Source organism: Netta rufina (genome assembly GCF_964035555.1).
Source record: "Netta rufina genome assembly, chromosome: 5".
NCBI classification, from domain to species: domain Eukaryota; kingdom Metazoa; phylum Chordata; class Aves; order Anseriformes; family Anatidae; genus Netta; species Netta rufina.
The window spans coordinates 31,900,340-31,918,749 of NC_140128.1; the positions used below are offsets into that span (position 1 = coordinate 31,900,340).

General features: G+C 41.7%; 1 protein-coding gene across 2 annotated transcripts in view; it reads right to left on the reverse strand.

The window, feature by feature from the left end:
- The window catches only part of MAPKBP1 (mitogen-activated protein kinase binding protein 1), a 96,677-nt gene that overhangs the window by 16,732 nt on the left and 61,535 nt on the right, over positions 1-18,410 (reverse strand). For both annotated transcript variants that reach the window (XM_084287734.1, XM_084287735.1), the window contains exons 14-23: positions 18,217-18,342; positions 15,325-15,395; positions 14,767-14,888; positions 13,710-13,785; positions 11,950-12,061; positions 11,319-11,382; positions 8,235-8,360; positions 1,884-2,032; positions 1,158-1,207; positions 411-647 (exon numbers count right to left, since the gene is read on the reverse strand). In XM_084287734.1, coding sequence (XP_084143860.1) covers positions 411-647; positions 1,158-1,207; positions 1,884-2,032; positions 8,235-8,360; positions 11,319-11,382; positions 11,950-12,061; positions 13,710-13,785; positions 14,767-14,888; positions 15,325-15,395; positions 18,217-18,342 — 1,133 coding nt within the window. The remainder of the gene's footprint in view (positions 1-410; positions 648-1,157; positions 1,208-1,883; positions 2,033-8,234; positions 8,361-11,318; positions 11,383-11,949; positions 12,062-13,709; positions 13,786-14,766; positions 14,889-15,324; positions 15,396-18,216; positions 18,343-18,410) is intronic.

The window sequence follows — 18,410 nt, forward strand, 5'->3', positions numbered from 1 at the left end:
TAATCTAGCACAAGCCACAACTAAGGGCCTCATTGAGGCTCATGTGGCTCACTGAGCCACATTTCAGTTGCTGCTAGAGTGGAGAAACAGTACTCCATCAAAGTGAGGTAACAAGAAATCAGGCACATATACCTGTAATGCCAAGCTCAGTTTCTCAGGTTATTTTATCCTTTACTAATCAAGGAGCAAAGGGAAAATACAAGTTCTTCCCCCACCTTTGGAAAGAAACCTTAATCCCACACGAGCTCTGCTTTGAGTATTAACTACAATAGAGTTAGCTAAGCAGCCTTCTCAGAAGGTAAAGATATAACGGATATTATCAAGCAGTAATAAATATAGGTAATAATAAACAGAGGCAGGACAGATACACTCAGAATAAATTCACCTCCTCAAAGAAGTACCACCCTTACTTTGTTGATGTGCACAGGTAGATCTGCCTGTTCTTCTCTATCATCCCCATTGCTGTTTTGAGACAGCGAATCTCGACTTGGAGATCGGGAAACGGAGAAGGACTCCAGCTGACGTAAGTCAAGCATGGATTTCACAGTCATCTCTATGTTGCTGGTTGGCTGGGACCAGCGCCCACGTTGCCGGGGCATCTTGCTCATTGGTGCCTCCGAACGCTGGATTGCCGCTATCTCCTTGGCCTGAAGGAAATTAAAAGACAGTCTTAGGGAATCAGCTCTGCTGATTGAAAAACAGGAGAAAAAATATAAGACCCATAGCAAAATACAATTATATCTGCCTCTATAAAAGATGTTCATCAGCTTAAAATTCCTCCCCTAATTATAAAGGCATCAAGGTAAAACAATAGTTTTGTTGCAGCTTCTTGCATGACTGAACATTAAGATACCTTGCTCAGATCCTGGTATATAGTAAGCTTCAACCCTACATGATATTCAGGACAGAAATGAAGGGGACAAAAGCATAACATCTGATGGAACAATATAGAAGTAGAGATCTCAAGTGAAAAGATCTCTTAACTAGGCTCTATTTTGCCACCCCCAAATCATTCTTCACTGATGGGCTTCTCAATAGTTTCCCACTGAAGCTGCACCTTTCCCAGTATTGAAAACAAGAAGTTTTCAATCTCCATGTGAATTTCTTTTCCAGTTTCCCTATGATGAGAAATACAATTGGAGGATTTAGCAACTCACCCTCCTCATTTCCCAATGGGAAAGGCTTCTTGAGAGGGTAAGGTCTGGATCTGAAAAGGGAAAAAGATAGATACCTAGTTGTCATCCTTGGACAACAGTCCAGCTTTTTGAAAAATCTCTTACCTCATCTTTCCCCCAAGGCAGCTTTCCTACACATTTTGAACCCACACACCACTGTCAGCATGGTTTCTCATGAACTGCCAAATCATTGTATCATTTTTTTAAATTTTTTTAAACACAGTTTCATACGGGTTTTTCACTGACTCAGTGGAACACTTGCCACAGTGCAGTAGCCCATCAAAGGCTTGGAAAAAAACCCTGCTCCAATACACTGTAGCATCTATAGTAAAAATGTCTCAAATAGGTAACGGTAATTTGTACTGCAAGTTTTATCATGCATCCTTAGAACCTTCCATGAGATCTCTTTTGAATTCTGTGAACTTGTAATAACCTGTAGAACCAAGCCCATGGGATTAATACAAAAACTGTTTGGCCAGCTGGAACCAGCAAGACACTTGGCAATTTAACAACAGAACACCGAAATACACCTCTGTTTAGATGTCAGAATGGGCAACATTGCCCAGTGGTGCTGATCTATCTGCTCCTGTTTCGGTCTCTTTCTGCACATACCTTGCTGTAACTAAGCCCTAAGTATCTTGTCTCTTCCCCCCTACACATTCATGTAATTTTTCTCTATATCTGCCCATGCCCTGCGCCCATTTATACCTGAGTCTCTTTCAGTGTTGCAGTTGGACTGAATATGGAAAGATTGCAGCCCACTTAACTCGTCTTCATCATTCCCTTCATCTTCACCATCCTTGTCGCTGTCTGATGAAAGTGCAGGCACAGAGGATAGGGCAGAGATGGACTCGTGTCTGGGAGGCAGAAATTGGAAGAAGTGTTACAGTCGTTCTCAAGAACAGCCCAACATTTCAAATCCTACACCAGGCAGTTCTCCACCTTATTCTCTCCTGCACAGAGAACACTCAGCAGGCTGCCTCAACTCTCCCAGACAGCCCTAGATCGACCCACCCCTGAGAAACAGGGCAAGTTAAACCCTGCACAGTGGTGTGCAGAGCCTTCCATGGAAACCATCTCTTACATGTAGAATGATGACAGAAATCAGAACAAAAGGAAACGAGCCAGAGCAAGTCGAGTGGAATGAAACTTGGCCTTCCATTTCAGACCCAGACAATCCAAAAGGTCAGGATGGTAGAGCATATTTGAAAGGCAAGTATTTCTCCCACCCTTAAGCACTTCCTCTCTGGAACTATTTTACACATCATAAATGCCAGAGAGATTTATTCCCTGCTTGACAGCAATTGGATATATGGCAAATTATTATATAAGAGACAGGTTTGCGTCAAGGACTGCACCATGAAAAACCTCCATGAACAGCCCCCACACCATAAGAGTGCCATGCTGCACTTTTTAGCTTCAAGGCACAAGGAATAATGTAAAAGAAAATTTGGGCAGATCTTTAATCAAAGTAGATCAAACAAGCATTCCCACAGAAACCTCAGAGGCACTCCAAGCACAGAACTCCCCGGTAACAACTCAGAACACTTACCAGCACCAACCTATTTTTTTTCCCCTCTTCCCCTTCCTCCCCTCATCCCTTCAGACAAAAGACCCAAATGATTTAACCCACTTTGGACAATAATTGAAGAAATGAAGAATCCCTAAAAAAAATTTGGGTAGCACCCACTCCATGGCCTTGAGCTACAGTGCCAAGCTCATCATTAGTGACGCTTATAGGATACCAGTTGTGGGTGTTGAGTGCCAAGCATTATTCATGAGGTAAAAATAGCTCATCCACCAAATACAGATCATTCCTGGCCAGGAACCAAGTTCTCCTGCAGCTGACAGATAGCAGGCAGTATTAAAACATGACAAGAAGTAGTTAAGGTATTTTAATCTTTACCCACATAGTGGCGAACTTTCATTTCCATTTTATTAGGAGTGACTGAGCGATAATTACCCAATCCTTTCAGATGAGTTATAGGATGTTCTGGCAAAAAGAATAAGAACAAAACTGACAGCATAGCCAGTTGACTTGTCCAGTGAAACAGTTTCATGTTGGCTGCACTTATCTATTTCTGACATTTGATTATGTCATTTTCCATCTTTTCTACAGTCTTCTTGAGTGTCCACTTTGTCATTCTCATGGTCTTGTGTCTGAGCAGGGAAACCCCAATGAAGCTCAAGCACCACAGTATGACAAGATTTATCCTGTGAGGTATAATATATCTATATATCATAGGCAATATTAACTTTTATCAGTAACTTAGCATCCTTCTGCTTGTGTCCACCATGGTTGTTTGAGGAGATCATCAAGGAAGAAGGGTTGGATTAGACCTCTTAGCATCTAACTGATTGGTCGCTTTACTATGAGTAAGTGTTACGGCAAGGCAAAGTTACGTGTTTGCTAAATTCCTGCATGTATTGTTATTGGTGTAAATGGAGAAGGGAGGATTACTATCAACGCGTTTTATGTTACAAATAGATGGCCTCTATCCATCTGATAGGGACTGAAAAACTTAGCAAGGGGGAAAAAAGGAAAAAAAAAATGTAGTATTTTCCAGCATCCTCAAAGAAGCTGAGTAAGTGAATGTAAAACATATTTTGGAAGTTGGATGGGCTTCTTTTTTACCTTTTTTTACTTTTTTTGTAAGTGCCAAGCAAATTATGAAGTCAGATGTATCCAATACAAATGTACGGTTGTCTCACATTACACAGCAAAAATTCAAGCCCCCTTCTACATCCTCCTTTTTACAACTCTCTTTTGCTTTTCAAATTCAGTCCTGTGACTCAAATGCAGATAACTGAACGGGGTTTTCAGAAGCATCTTGGGCCCACTGACTTCAGAGATACTTCTGAAAATGAAACCTAGGTTCACAAGGTCTTGAGTGTTTTAACTCTTCTGCTTGCCCAAGTCAATCCTTCAATTTGGACTTTACTTCTTTCTCCACATTCATCTACGTACACTGGATTTTCTTCTAAACACATTCCACACGTCCTCAACACTCTTCCTCAGTTCTTGTTCATGCTTGGATGAAAGTCAGAGTAATATAGGTTGAGGTTTCAAGCATGGGAGTTGCTTCCGAATGAGCACCACATGAGAGCATTCTGACATGGATGGAAGAAGACTTCTGAGGTTTTGCTGAATTCCTGTTGAGAACAGGTTCAGTCAACCCCAACAAAGCATCATTACACCTGAATGAATGTTTCAGAGTAGCTATTCCAGAACAGCATGTACAGACATGTCTGTGGCCTTATTACATGTGCAACTCAGTGCAGGGATTTTAATTGTCCGTGCTCTTGGCTTCCTCCTTTGCTAAGGAACTATCCCCTCCTAGTACCATGCCTAGGTTTTGTTCTGTGGGGATGGGCAGAGTCAGTTGCACTTCAAAGTTTCCAATTTCTGAAGGGTCGGCCAGTACAGGGTCAATGGCAGGGAAGGACCTTCAGTTAGAAAGTCTTCAGGACATATAATATAGTAGACTTCGAAGTGCTACATCTATGTACGGAGCTCTAGTATTAAGACAACTGATGTTAGAGTACTCTGTATTCTTTTACATGTCCTCAGTTTAACCTTTCTTTCTTTTCTTAAAACAACACAACAAAACACGAGAATGTCAACTATCCTTTCAACAGATATGTTATCAGCATTCCCACTCTGATCTTGTGCTACTTAAACTGTCAGCTCTGAGAGTCTATTTATGAAACCTTAACATCCTATGTGGTAGGGTACACTAGCTGATTCCATCCTCTGCCAAATGCCTAAGGGTTTTAAAATCAAAGTTACCCTGCTTTTCCTGACAGAAAGATCACAGTGCTGCTGACTTCAGAGCTTCCGTGGTGTTAAAACCTCAGCAGCACAGCACAGACTCAGGCACCACTTTTGATTTGGCATCAAAAACCTGCCCCTTTATGAGCCCTGGAAAAGGCACAGCTTTCCTGGACTGGACCAAAGCCTCACTGAAAATTTGATAAGGAGCTCCTCTTTCCAAATATACCCAAGGGCACACAGTATTTCTTTGTCTAAAATTACTGTATGTTTGCCAATGTAATTCAGATAACATTTCCATCTTCTGCTATTTATACCAGAGCTTCAGTGAAAGTCACAGAAAAAGTGACTTTTAAAATTAAAAAATATAAATGCTCAGCTAAAACTAGACTAATCGCTGTAAACATTCCACAGTAAAATCAATTTAAAACTTCCCTTCCAAAATTTTGAGACAAGCTTTTCTAAACAATAAACGCATACTTGGATCAAAATCAAAAGTTGAATTAAAAGGCCTCTACATGACTCCTCAGCTGAAAACACAAATGTCTCAAAACCAAAATGTACCAGCAATATCAGCTGAGTAAGTTCTTTATCCCAAACAATCAAAGCTCCACATGTTCAGCAGATAAGAGAAAAGCACACATCAGCAATTCTCACAACCAGAGGCAGAACTAGAAGGCTATCAAGGGCACTATGGAGAATGGTGGGTCATACAGGTCTGATCAGGTCCAAAATAACGTAATGTCTCATAAGGCGAGTCAGAGAAATCCTTCAGAGGAGAAGCTTTAGTATCTCTAGAAGTTTTTGGATGTATTAAAAAGGCTTAGACTCAGTTTGGAAAGAAGGTTGGATGGGGAGAGTTTATGACAGAGGATTACAAAACCCTGGAGATGACACGTATCTGGATGCAGAACTACACTTCACCAAAACTCACAATATTCAGAACCAGGGAGCTTTCAATGAACTAGCAGAAGTGTGGTTTAAAATAGAGAAAAAAGTCTTTCTTTCCATAGACAATAGTGAACTCCTGGAACTTGTCACCATGGGACGGTGCAGAGGCAGAGAATATTACAGAGTTCAAAAAGGATTTATACAAATTCGGTGGACAATGGCTCCATGACCAAAGACTAAAAGGAACAGGCATACTCCTAACATCCCAGATGCAACAACTGAGCATAAGGCGAGTGCACCACAAAGGTCCATACAGCAAGGATCAGTGTCTCACTGAACAGCACTTCCACAGACAGAGACAGAACACTGAACTTTGTGGAACACTGGATTGACCCAGAAAGACATTTTCTACGTGTTTGCATTCCAGATGTTATTCACTTGGGCTAATCCCTGCCCTGTCAGTTGCAGCTGGATAGAGACAGCACTGTCATGAATTAGAAATCTCCTGCTCCCCACTGCCACCTCAGCTCAGTTTTGTTTCCCTGGTAATATTTTGGTTATTCGTTTTGTCATACTCTCATATTATGGAACTATAGAATGCATTACTACCCACACCAAATTCTAGTAATACCATTCTTGAGAAAATCTAGTACAACAATGACATATCACCAGGCAGGGATCTTTCTTAATATTATTGTGACTCCTTTTGAGACAACAATTTTATATCTTAAGGTATAAACTAACTCTCTACTGCAACCTACACATACAGACTTTGGAAACACAACCAGAACAGCTCTAGGGCATCTAGAAAACCAATCTCACTAAAGTTCATTAGTTTCTCTTCTCCCACCTCAGTAATGCTGGTCCAATAGGCTCTTCTTCCATATTCAGTCCCAATCCAAAATGCTCTGGAGTTATGTCTTTGCTGAAATCCAGTGACCACAGCGGTCGATCAAAACTGAAAACAAGCTTTCAAAGCTGACCAAACAAGAAGATTCCAGGCTTGCAAGGAGGTAACCAAACAAGTTTAATAAAGTGCTGGGGTTGGCGTGGCACTAACACCGCCCTTCAGCAAGCGTCTGTGATGGAAACAAGTATCACCTAATGCGGAAGAGAACTGGGATTATCTGTCACAGGCTGAGCCTCAGTAGGGTAAGGCGGCAGCTGCTGGAATAATGGAGAGTCTGCTATAAAAAGCACATTGCTTGACAGCTCCAGAATTTTGGCTAGAAAAAGGCTTCATGAGTTCTCCTAGTATCGTTACTGAAAGCACTTATTAGGCAAGAGTTGTTTCAAGAATGAACAGATCAAGACCTTCCCAAATGAAACTATGCAGACAGACTTGTTCAAATGTTACTCGCTCCCAAAGGGAGCAGGAAGCTCCTTGTGATACTCTAACGACCAGTGTGGTAAGTTCTCCAAAGCTTTGGCACTTCTATATCCAGAAATCAATTTGTAGCCATTCGCAGGAGGAAAACTGTGGGACATAGCATCAAAAAGCTCTGTTTTTCTTTTTTCTTTTTTTTTTTTTCTTCCTTTTTCCCCCCCCCTCCACTTTGATCCCACATCAGCTTTGCCAGGAGCCTTTCCTATGTTGCTTTTGGTCAAGTGAGTCTCAGCTATTTACTAACTGTAGAGAATCCAAAGACATTACCCTAATAATTCATAATTTCCTCTCCCTCTTGTTCTACATGAAACTAGTGTCTGTGTTTAAGAACAACTTTTTAAAGAAAGGTCACCAGATAAATTTAGATCTATTTAGTTTGTAGACTGTGGCAGTTTTTAGTTATGTTGCTCACCAAGCAAAAATAATAATATGATTTGTCTGGCAAGAACTTCTCATGGAAATCATTTTTATATTTATAATTAAAGGTGACTTTCTTCAAAGCCTCCTGAAAATAGTTAACAAAGAAATGATACAACTGTAAGAACTTTTCACAATTATGATCAACATGGCAAACTCATGCAGCTCACAGGTTTATGTCAGTACTGCCACGGCAGAAAATCACCTTTAAATTGCATTTAGCCTAGATCCACCACGTTTTATTCATGAAGGAACAAGGCTTCCTTGGTGGGATGCTGTGTACCAATCTCAGTACTAGACTGCTTGTTAAAAGCTTTTGACCACATTATTAAACTAAAATAAGACACAAGGGACATTATATACATATTGCAATCAGTGAAGCAACAGCAGGTAAGCCTGTCTGGAATACCACAGTCAGGGTTGTATATCCAAAGAAGAGACACAAAAATCATGGCAAAAACAACAGAAGAGTAAGAGAACTTTTAGAAGACACTGTGAGTGGAAACAGCAAAAACTTTCCAGTTGAACCCCAGTGCCACACTTTACACTTTAAATCCTACAAAGCCAGCTCTTCTCAGTCTACTCTGCTCACCTCATGAGTCCAGCTGTCTTGTGTGGAGGTGACTTTTCTGCCTGCTTTCCTCTCTGTTTCATGTCAGATAGTCGCTGCCGCATGTTGATGGTCATTTCTGAGCTCAGACGCCAGATGAAGATGCAGCTGAAAGAGGGAAAGATAAGGCTTGGTTTAAGTCTCAGCTCGTTTTATTAACATTATCGATTTCATTTGCAAAGGCAAACAAGAGACCTTCTAAACTGTGGTGGGGAGAGACAAACACAGGAACAGCTTAATGGAAACTCAATCCCATTACAAGCCTCATGACAAAAATGTAAAGCCTGCCTGGCAAAGACTCCTTGTGAACTAGAGCAACTGCACAGACATTTGCATGGGCTCACATCTTGTCCTGTACCTCTATTCCCCTACCTAACCAGCTGCTGAAGGAAATATCATAACAAGTTACTCCATAGCCAGCAGGATAAATGAAGTCTGGCTCTCTACAGATGTGTTTTACATCCTCTTAGCATCAATTAAGCTGCAGGCTCTGATTGCACCTTCCCCTATGGGCAAGATTTTCCTAAAGTCTCTCCCTCCATCTCATTGATTCTCTGTGGTGTACTAACAGTTAAGCTTATGCAGTCATTCTTTTTACAACCAGGGTAGTTCTTCTACTTTTCTATTCTGACTCTCCCCAGGAAACTTCTAAGGAATGTGATGGAATTTGGTCAATGGATGTTTAAAAAAAGTGTTTAAGAAAGGGAAACAAAGTGTCATCTCACTGGTTTCATTTTCTTCAGAAATCTGGCTTAAAAAAAAAAATTCCTCATCACATTAGAGAATACTGTATCTCATCTTCAGCTACTAGACAATAAAGCAACCAGTATTTTCTTTAAAATACAACCTCAGTGCTAACTAATTCTTTTCATCTCACCCATCTTTCCTGTCTAGCTGGGTGTATTTACGCTGATGTAGAAACAGGGGTGGTGTTTTTGCTATCACTTATAACATCAGGCTTGCTTCTTTGGAATCCAAAGAGTATTTAATCAAGTTCTTCAAGATCTGTCAGTGTCACCCTATTCATCAGTACTCCAATACACAAAGGAATTTTCAATGAGGGGCTTTCCCCTCCTTCCTTGCTCATTTGTAAAAATTCATTTCCTCTACCATTTTGAACAGTGATCATGAATTTTGGTCTCCTGGACCAGAGACAAACACCAAAAGCACGAGGATCTTGAATGCCTGCATCTTCTACATTATTTTCTTTTGTTTGTTTCATGAAAGGACATTTTAAAAAGTTTCTTTTTCATGCCACACCAAAAGGAAACAAACAACAACAACAAAACACCATTTCACAAAAAACTGACAAATCACTTCTTGGCCCCAGTCCCTGAGCTTTGTCACACACGAGTGGAACATCACTCCCAGCTACTCAAGTCGCACACAGACACAGAAGCTTCCCATCACCAGTGAAAACGTTGTCATCCTTCTCCCCAGCTTTTTAGCCAAGAGAAAGTTGTGAGGCACTGCATCTGGGAACTATGGCAACCTAAGGCAGCCAGCTGCGTCTCCTCCAAAAGCATCTCTCCTGAACATAACAGCAACTATAATCTGCTGCTGAGACAACACTGAAAAGCGGCAAAGAAAATTCGGCAAGCAAATCTAGCTTGTTCATTTACCCCGCCCCCACAGCAATCAAACCTAGAGATAAGCAGCAAACAGCATGAACTTGTAAATGCATTAAATACATTAGCATTCGACAAAAAGCTCTGCATAAGTATGCTTCCACCTACCCCTTTGGGTTCTTTTCTGTTGTTTTTATTTCATTTTATTTTTGAATGTGCAGTATTTTTCTCCCAATCCTTGTGCCCCTCATCTCCACTGTTCTCTTCCCAGTTTCATTCTTTGCACATGCTGCAGCGTGTGATCAGGCTATTTTCCCTGTTCTCCTTCGTAAAATGCACTTTCTCTGCTCCTTACAGCTAAGTTCTACATGAATCCCTTCCTCACTTCTCAACCTCCTCCTCCACACCCTTGGTGAAGAAAATGACACTCTCTTATGTCAACAAGGGAACATTGCACTAAATCACATGCAGCACTGGCTACCTCAAAGCTTCCACGTTTCTGGAATTTATCAGAAATTCACAACAAAAGGGGTCTTTATTCTGCAACTTTTCCTTTAATCTATTTACACACATGAAAGATAAAAGGAAAGACAAATTTACTTTTTACTGAAACAAGTAACAACTCCATGCAATTTAAGGTGATATATTTTACATTTTGTAACAATTGACTCTCTAGAACTCTGTTTACAGTTCAGTTGTTTTATTAATAGAAGAGAGAGAGAGAGAAAGAGAGAATCTGGGTTGCAAAGGCCTTGAAATGGCACTCCAGGAAGCCTTGTTTCTTAAAGGAAAATCTTATTAGTTTCAGCTGATTTAAGCATTCACTGATTCCAGAAGCAGTGGGTCTGCTCACCTCTACAATCATTACATTTGGCATATATTCTGCTTTTCCCTTAGGCTCAGTCTGGTTATTATTTAATGTTTTCATGAGCTGATTTGGCTCAATAATCAGCAGGAACCTTAGCTGGGGAGCCAGGGGCTGCTGATTTAGTGACCTGAACCAGCTTAGTGAGGTTCAGCTGCACCACAACTGACTTAGGGGAGCAGGGAAAAGGACCATATGGACAGGAGTGGGAAGACTGGGGACAGGCCTTTCCTTTTTGCTGCTAGACAGGCCCGTTCACATGGTGAAACCTCACACATGGGGGTACCGTAAGAGAAAGTTGTGGCGCCGCTGTTCAGAATATCACAAACTCTATTACACTGCATTATGTTACGGACCTGAGAGTGGTAAAGTAAGAGGCCACATCCCTGTTTCCTTTCCAGCAGGGAATAATAGTACCTACATTCAGAAAACCACAAGAAAAACATTTCACATACATGTCTTGCTCTATGGAAGCATTATTTCTGCCAGAGCACATTTCAGATTTAGAACGCCTTGAAGTTTCTTTGGACTTCGTAAGACATTCCTCATGAAATAAATCTACCTTCCTTCTGGAAAAACATTAAATTTAGTGTAAAATTGTATGAGCTGGTATCACAAACAAATCCCCCTTACCTGTCACCAGAAACAGAGATCAGATGTTTGCAGTCATTACTGAATTTCATCCCAGTTACAATTTCTGTGTGAAATAAAGCATAATCAATAAACCTTCTTTTAATTATTTCTAAGAGTAGAACAGATCATTAGCCAAATAGAATTTGAATTGCTGCGCTGAACACAGACTGATTAAAGCCAAACACTTCACAGATCGATATGCCCCAATTACCATAACCACCTAAGATTAGAAAGGCTATGCCATGGCAAAATAAGCATACAGACTGAAGTCTCTTCTTGTCTATAACAGAATAACCCCTGCATTACAGGAGCTGAGAGTATATCATAAAGAAATTTAGCATACACTGAAAAAACACAAACTATCTTACACATTCCATTAACTGTGCAAACAAATACGTGGCCTGACAGGCACACATGCACATGTGCTTATGTTTTCCAATGCAAAATGCAGTCTGAAAAAAGTTTGCAATGAAATAACCTATGACAATTTCACCCAAATATAACCTAGTCCAAAATACCCACTGGGTAAACTTTGGTGGAAAGGAACCTTCAGAAAGCTTCGACTAGTATCAGACAGTAATATTACAGTCACCAGCAGAAAAACGCGTTTCCACAAGTTCACATGCCCTACCTGAATGCCCATACATGGTTGCAACACACTCGCCAGAATAGAAATCAAAGATGGAGAGGTTCTTGTCAGAACAACTGGTGGCGATATAAAGCCCAGAGGGATCAGTTTGCACCTGTTTAGGAGGTAAGAGAAAAACAAAATAGAAAAATCAAAATAAATAAATAAAATCAGAGCTGCCAGACTTTAGTGAAAATTTCAGACACCAATCCTGAGGAGAAAAACTAACAGAGAAAAAGCATCTTTGATGATGATGTGGTCAAATCTCCTGCATTCACAACTTTGTTGTTTTTTTTGTTTTGTTTTAAATATACACCAGCACTACACAGCAAATATAGCTACCGTCAGCAAATGCCATGAGTTCTGCTTTGCAGAACTTTGAGGAATCAAGAGTGAAAATGTCTGGTTTTTGAAGAAGTCACTATGCTAAAATAACAATAGCTTTTTTTCTATAATGTTTATTTTGTTGCTGTATCTTTTGCTTCAGATGTCACTGTTTGGGTTCTATTTGCTAAACTTCTATGTATGTTATGACCTCACAACAACATACCAAAAAAGTTTAAATTCCAGAGGCAACTATAATCCCTTGGTTACATAACTGTCCTAAAAACAAACAAAATAATTGAGATTCCCCACTTGAGATACACATGGAAAATAAAGAATAGTAAAAACAAAAAAAATGCAGCTTCCAGCAACACTTCACAGTTTGTACTCTGAGAAAGATATAATCAGACACCTGAGCTTACCATCAATTTTTCATTTTCATTACTATGGCTTATAAAAACTGGATAGGAATATAATAGACACAGAGAACGAGAACTTGTTTCTCTCTGTAAAAAAGAAGAGGTGACACTGAACAAAGCTGTTTGCTTTCCTCTCCTTTTTTTAACCCAGTTATTTACACCCATCAGTAATACTGCTAAGCCTGTGCAGCTGAACAGAAATATTTGTTCTAGAAAGTATAAAAATATGAAAATGTAAAAATGAGTGAAAACAAAAACAGTGAAGAAGCTTGTTTGGTAACTTAAGCAGAGAGATACTTTGATTTTGTCAATCGGTCTTCCCCCTTTAAAGACATGAATGTAACGCTTCCACACACCAGTGTGCTAGCATCAATATTAATACTAAATCTTAAATGAGGGAAGCACAGGAAAGTGGCAGAAGCAGGCAAGTTACCCCAAAGCCTGGATACACTCAGCAGCTGTGAAACATGAAAGACTCTGTCTAAACAAAAGTGCTGGGTTTGTCCAGCCCTCCAAGGCTCAGAGAACTTGAGCTTTCCAGAGCAGATGCTACTTAATTTTACCAACTTGTAAAGCCTTGAACTTGCACTTGCCCTCCAGTAATGACATTTCTCAACTCTGATCAACAGGCAACTCCACATAAAAATCCTATCAACAACAATCAAGAAGGCCAGAATGAGCTCTCTGGAGCAAAAAATTAAAGGACTGAAGTAAGGAGACTAAAGTATTTCCTGATGGACATTGTTGCAGTTCTGCTTGCTTTTGCAGCATGGGACTATGTCTCACAGGGGACAGAGAGAAATTATCTGTAAATTACTTTTTTAAAAAAATTACTTTACTGTCCCTTACGGATGGAGGTAGGAGGAAGCAACAACAGGATAAGGATAAGCAAAGTAGAGAGCAAGAAAAAAAAAAAAAAAAAAAAAATTGTGTTCAGATTCATATTTCATTTTCTAAGCTCTAATCTACACTCAGAAGAGTAGGAAAAAGGAAAAGGGAAGAAGAAAGAAAACAACTTACTTTAATGAGGGTGCCATCTTCACCTTGGGATCCCTTGTAAAGCTTCTTCTGCTTTCCACTGCTTATGTTGAAAACCCTGGGGGGAACATTTCACATGAGATACAGGGAACAGGGCCTAACCACAGAAAGTAGAGCTGCAGTCTCTACAAACTATAACCACCAATCAATTAAATGGTTTAAGAAACAACCTTGAAAGTAATGTAAGGACCTAAGACTGGATGATAAAATATCAAGCAGATTATCTGATTTAAAATTCATGTTTGATTCTCAATCAAGAACAAGTATAGTATGCTGGCACTGAAGGGAAGGAGCAAACCTTGCTATGCCTTGTTATGGTTCTTAATGGTTATGTAGCAGGAACAGCTCATAATAAGCTCCAGCCAGTCCACCCTTACTATAAAAATACCTGTGGTTTCTTCATATTAAAAGAAAGGTTTAAGAGAGCAAGACCCTTTATTTACATGAGAATGCAAAAACAAATGACATTGAGCAGTGGCATTGAGCTATGTCCAGAATTCTCAGCATGTCATCCAGATACTACAAGAGACACACAACTACAGAGATTCTCCTTTGCTTTGAAGGCAGAAGCAGACAAGCTGGAGAAATCGATAAAAAGGGAGCAGAGAATGGGCTCCACTTGTGAAAAGACAGCCACAACTAGTTCAGTTCTCCTGCAGTCCCAGCTACTTCACATTACCTCAAAGCTTCTCAATGGACATACTTTTAAAAGTAAAAGTTACCATAGTGCAGAAGTTCTTGCCCCACAGCTCAATGATATGCCAAGGAAGGCACACTTTCTCTCTCCAGTAGAAAGGCTTTGCTCTGCAGAGCAAGCCAGCGAGAAGCCGAGAATCCAAGGGACATTACTATATATCCACACTTGCTTGTTATCAGCAAGGGAAAAAGCAGAGTTCAACCTCAGAGTTTGAGGTGAGACCTCAGATCACTCTGAAAGTGCTGTGGCAAAGAATCAAGGAACAATGATGGGGCTCAGACTGCTCTGGCCAACTCATTTATGATTGCAAGAATATTTTCAAGACAAGAGGTGAAAACTAACCTGATATTACGATCCTGGCAACCAATAGCTGCGTATTTCCAGCTGGGATCCACATCCATGTCATACAGAGTGGTCTTCCTAACAATGTGATGTGTTCGGGTAAATTGAACCCCTTCTCCTGTCTAAGCAAGCAAGTCAAAATCAAGTAGTTAACCCATTATTAAAAACTTCTAAATTCAGATGCTCTCACACAGCCAGCACAAACCAACACTTCCCCCTAACCAGGTGTGCTGGGAGCAGCTGAGACTGGAGGCACAGCAAACTCCTCCCTCCAGCCCATACTCTTTCACTACTCTTCACAATAGCTGGGACAGCAGAAGAAAAGCAGATATCCTGACAGTTCTCTACTTTGAATCTTGCTGAGAGAGGTCAGGCTGGGAGCCCTGCATGCTTCACAGAAATAGTTCTCTGAATGTAATCTCTTGTATTGAGACAGAGTGGGAGACACTGAGGCTGAAACAGCAACAAGCACTTGCAGAATTCTGATATTGCTCTTTAAAGTACTTCTTTTTTGAAGAGATTATTAAAAAAACACACAGCAAGCTGCAATAACTTTACCTTCTGCGCAGTGCGGAAATAGATGCTCTTGTCTGCTCCACAGCTGATCATTCTCACTTTCCCATCATTGGCTGTTACAAAAAGGCAGGAGACAATCAAAAGATAAATAGAGATACAAGGTGGAGGAAATGCTTCAATTTATACCACTGCTCATTTATTCCAGAGCCGATTAACTAAAACCCACTCCTACCTTAGCAGTATGACACTGCAGCACTACAGAAGCCCTTTCTCAGGGACAAAATCTGATAATGCTCAAAGTGCATGACATCTTAACACAGAGGACTTATGCAACAGATTAGGATGTAATTCTGTCTTTTCCCCCAGTAACATGTTCATGTTCTTATTTTCTGTGTGCCACAGTACTCTGTGGCAATATGACAAGAGAAAGGCGGGTCACACTCTATATAAGCTGAAAATGGACAATAGGCAATTTTCAGTCCTCAAAATCAGTCACATATTTCTTGCTGCCCTTTCTTACTGAAGGGTCAGGATTTCCTTCTTCCCTTAACACTGTTTTGTAACCAATCTATTTCTTCATCAAAGCAGCACCTGAAAAAACTCAATGGAATGAAAATGGATACAATATCACACACTTGAGCTGCACCCACTTACAGCAGGACTGCTTTTAGCTCACAGACTAGCACAATGGCCTGAGCTGCCAGGGCTTTCAGTGTGCCTCCCCCATCTCCTAGTTCAGCTGGCTGCATTCAAGACAGCTCATTGTAAGACAGAGCTGTCAGAGAACTTTTGCTGGCCTTGGAGCCACTTGAGAAAAAGCTTGAAGCACCTCAACAGAGGCTCCCTGAAAGTGCTCCCTGAAGTTTTAGCAAGGTCCTTTTACTTGAGACTTTCATTTGAGAGCTACTTTCAAGATCAGGTTCTCATCCTTGAACCCCAACTGAGCAGTGCTGCAGCAGCACTGCAACCACACCTACACCTGGCCATGTACCCCACTGATCCAAACCCTGGCCCACACACTCAGCTTCCTGATTTGAACTCGAACTTGCCATGCTGTAGTGGGTTTACGTGGCAAGGTTTTGGTAGCAGGGAGCCATAGGGGTGGTTTCTGTGAGAAAGATCTAGAAGCTGCCCCATGTTTGGGAAGGGCCCCATTGTTTTCCAGATCCGAGCCAATAAGCGATGTTGTTTTTCGCCTCTGTGAGAGCATATTTAAGACAGGGAAAAAACGCTGCGCCACACAGCAGCCGGGAGAGTGAGAGGAGCGAGGAACAGCCTTGCGCCAAGGTCAGTGTAGAAGGAGGGGGAGAGGTGCTCCAGGCGCCGGAGCAGAAGTCCCCTGCGGCCTGTGGTGAGGACCATGGTGAAGCAGGATGTCCCCCTGCAGCCCATGGAGTACCACGGTGGAGCAGGGTTCCACGCTGCAGCCCGTGGAGGAGACCACGGTGGAGCAGGTGGCCCTGCACCGATGGAGGCTGCCGCCTGTGGAAGACCCCTGCCGGAGCAGATTCTGGGCCGGACCTGTAGCCCGTGGAGAGGAGCCCACGCAGGAGCAGGTGACCCGGCAGGAGCTGCTGCCCGTGGGGGAGCCAGGTTGGAGCAGTTTTCTCCTGAGGGATGGACCCCGTGGTACGGACCCATATCTGGAGCAGTTCTGGAAGAGCTGCTGCCTGTGGGAAGCCCACGCCGGATCAGTTCATCAAGGACTGCATCCCGTGGGTGGGACCCCACAGCACAGGGGACGAGAGTGACCGAGAAGGAGCGGCAGAGAAGAAGTGCTGTAGACTGACCATAACCCCCATTCCCCGTTCCCCTGCGCCGCTCGGGGGGAGGAGGTGGAAGAGGGTGGATGGGGGGAAGGTGCTTTTGTTTTTTTTTCCTTTGTTTTCTCACTTCTCTCGCTTGTTAGTTGTAGGCAATAAATCTTACTATCTCCTTATGCCGAGTCTGTTTTGCCCGTTACAATAATTATTGCGTGATTTTCTCGTCCTTATCTCAATCCTTGAGCCCTTTTCACATATTTTCTCCCCATTCCTCTTTGAGGAGGGGGAGTGAGAGAGCGGCTGTGGTGGAGCTCGGCTGCCCACTCGAGCGGAACCACGACACATGCTTCTATAGATTTGCCTGGCAATCGCTGAACTGGGACCAACCTTGCACACCAACTCCAGACTGACCCTGACTTGCTGATTTGTCTTCCTGGCTTGTTCTTGGACCCGTCTCATCACTATGGATTTGTCTGGTGCTCTGGACTGCTAGCTGAATCTATTTACTGTCACTGGACTTAGTCTGCTCCACCCTGTTTAGGTACTGTAGGACTTTCCCATTGCCAGTGAGGCCACTAGCTCTGCCAGCCTTTCTGTCACCTTTGACTACGGGCTCCTCTTCCCCTGCAGATCAGCCAGTCCTTGTTGCTCGCTGACAACAGCACACCACACCGCACTGATGTCTTTGACCACCAGAAGCAACAGTGCTGGGGATGCAGTGTGCTCCATTATCATGAATGCAAAACTTCACACTGGTTTGCAATGACAAATTTACTTGTGACTGGTTAATCCCAAAATATTTTTCTGGGGTTCAAGATTTTTTTTTTTTAGGATGACTGTTCCACAGTAATCCTTACTAAGAAAAGGGTATAACCATCTGACATCGGTTAAAGGGAGTAAATCATTATAGAAAACAGATTTCTAAAGAAATTCTTGGGGATTCAATCAGGAGAAGTTTTTTCAATGAAGAAAGAGAAGGAAAAAAGAGATGGAAAAGAGAGGCACCTTCTGCTAGGACTATAGCTACAGATGACAAAAAAAGCATCAGCAACTTCAGCCTGACCTACTTTTAGTATTTAAGCAGTTCAATTTATTTCACAGACACAACTATGTCCACTGGGACAACAGCTGTGTTTAAATCCAACATTGAAGGGAGGTTGCAATTATCTACCTGCAAACTTCACAGCAGTAATGGAAGAAGAATGCTCATCCAGGGTCTGCTGCAGGCTGTAGTCCTTTCCAGCATCCAAGACATGAATCAATCTATCCCGACTGGCTGAGGCTAAGAGCTTTAACCCTGTAAGAAAGTTAAAAAGAGGGCAAGACCATTACTGAAAATCCAGTTGCTCTTCCAGTCACCATTTT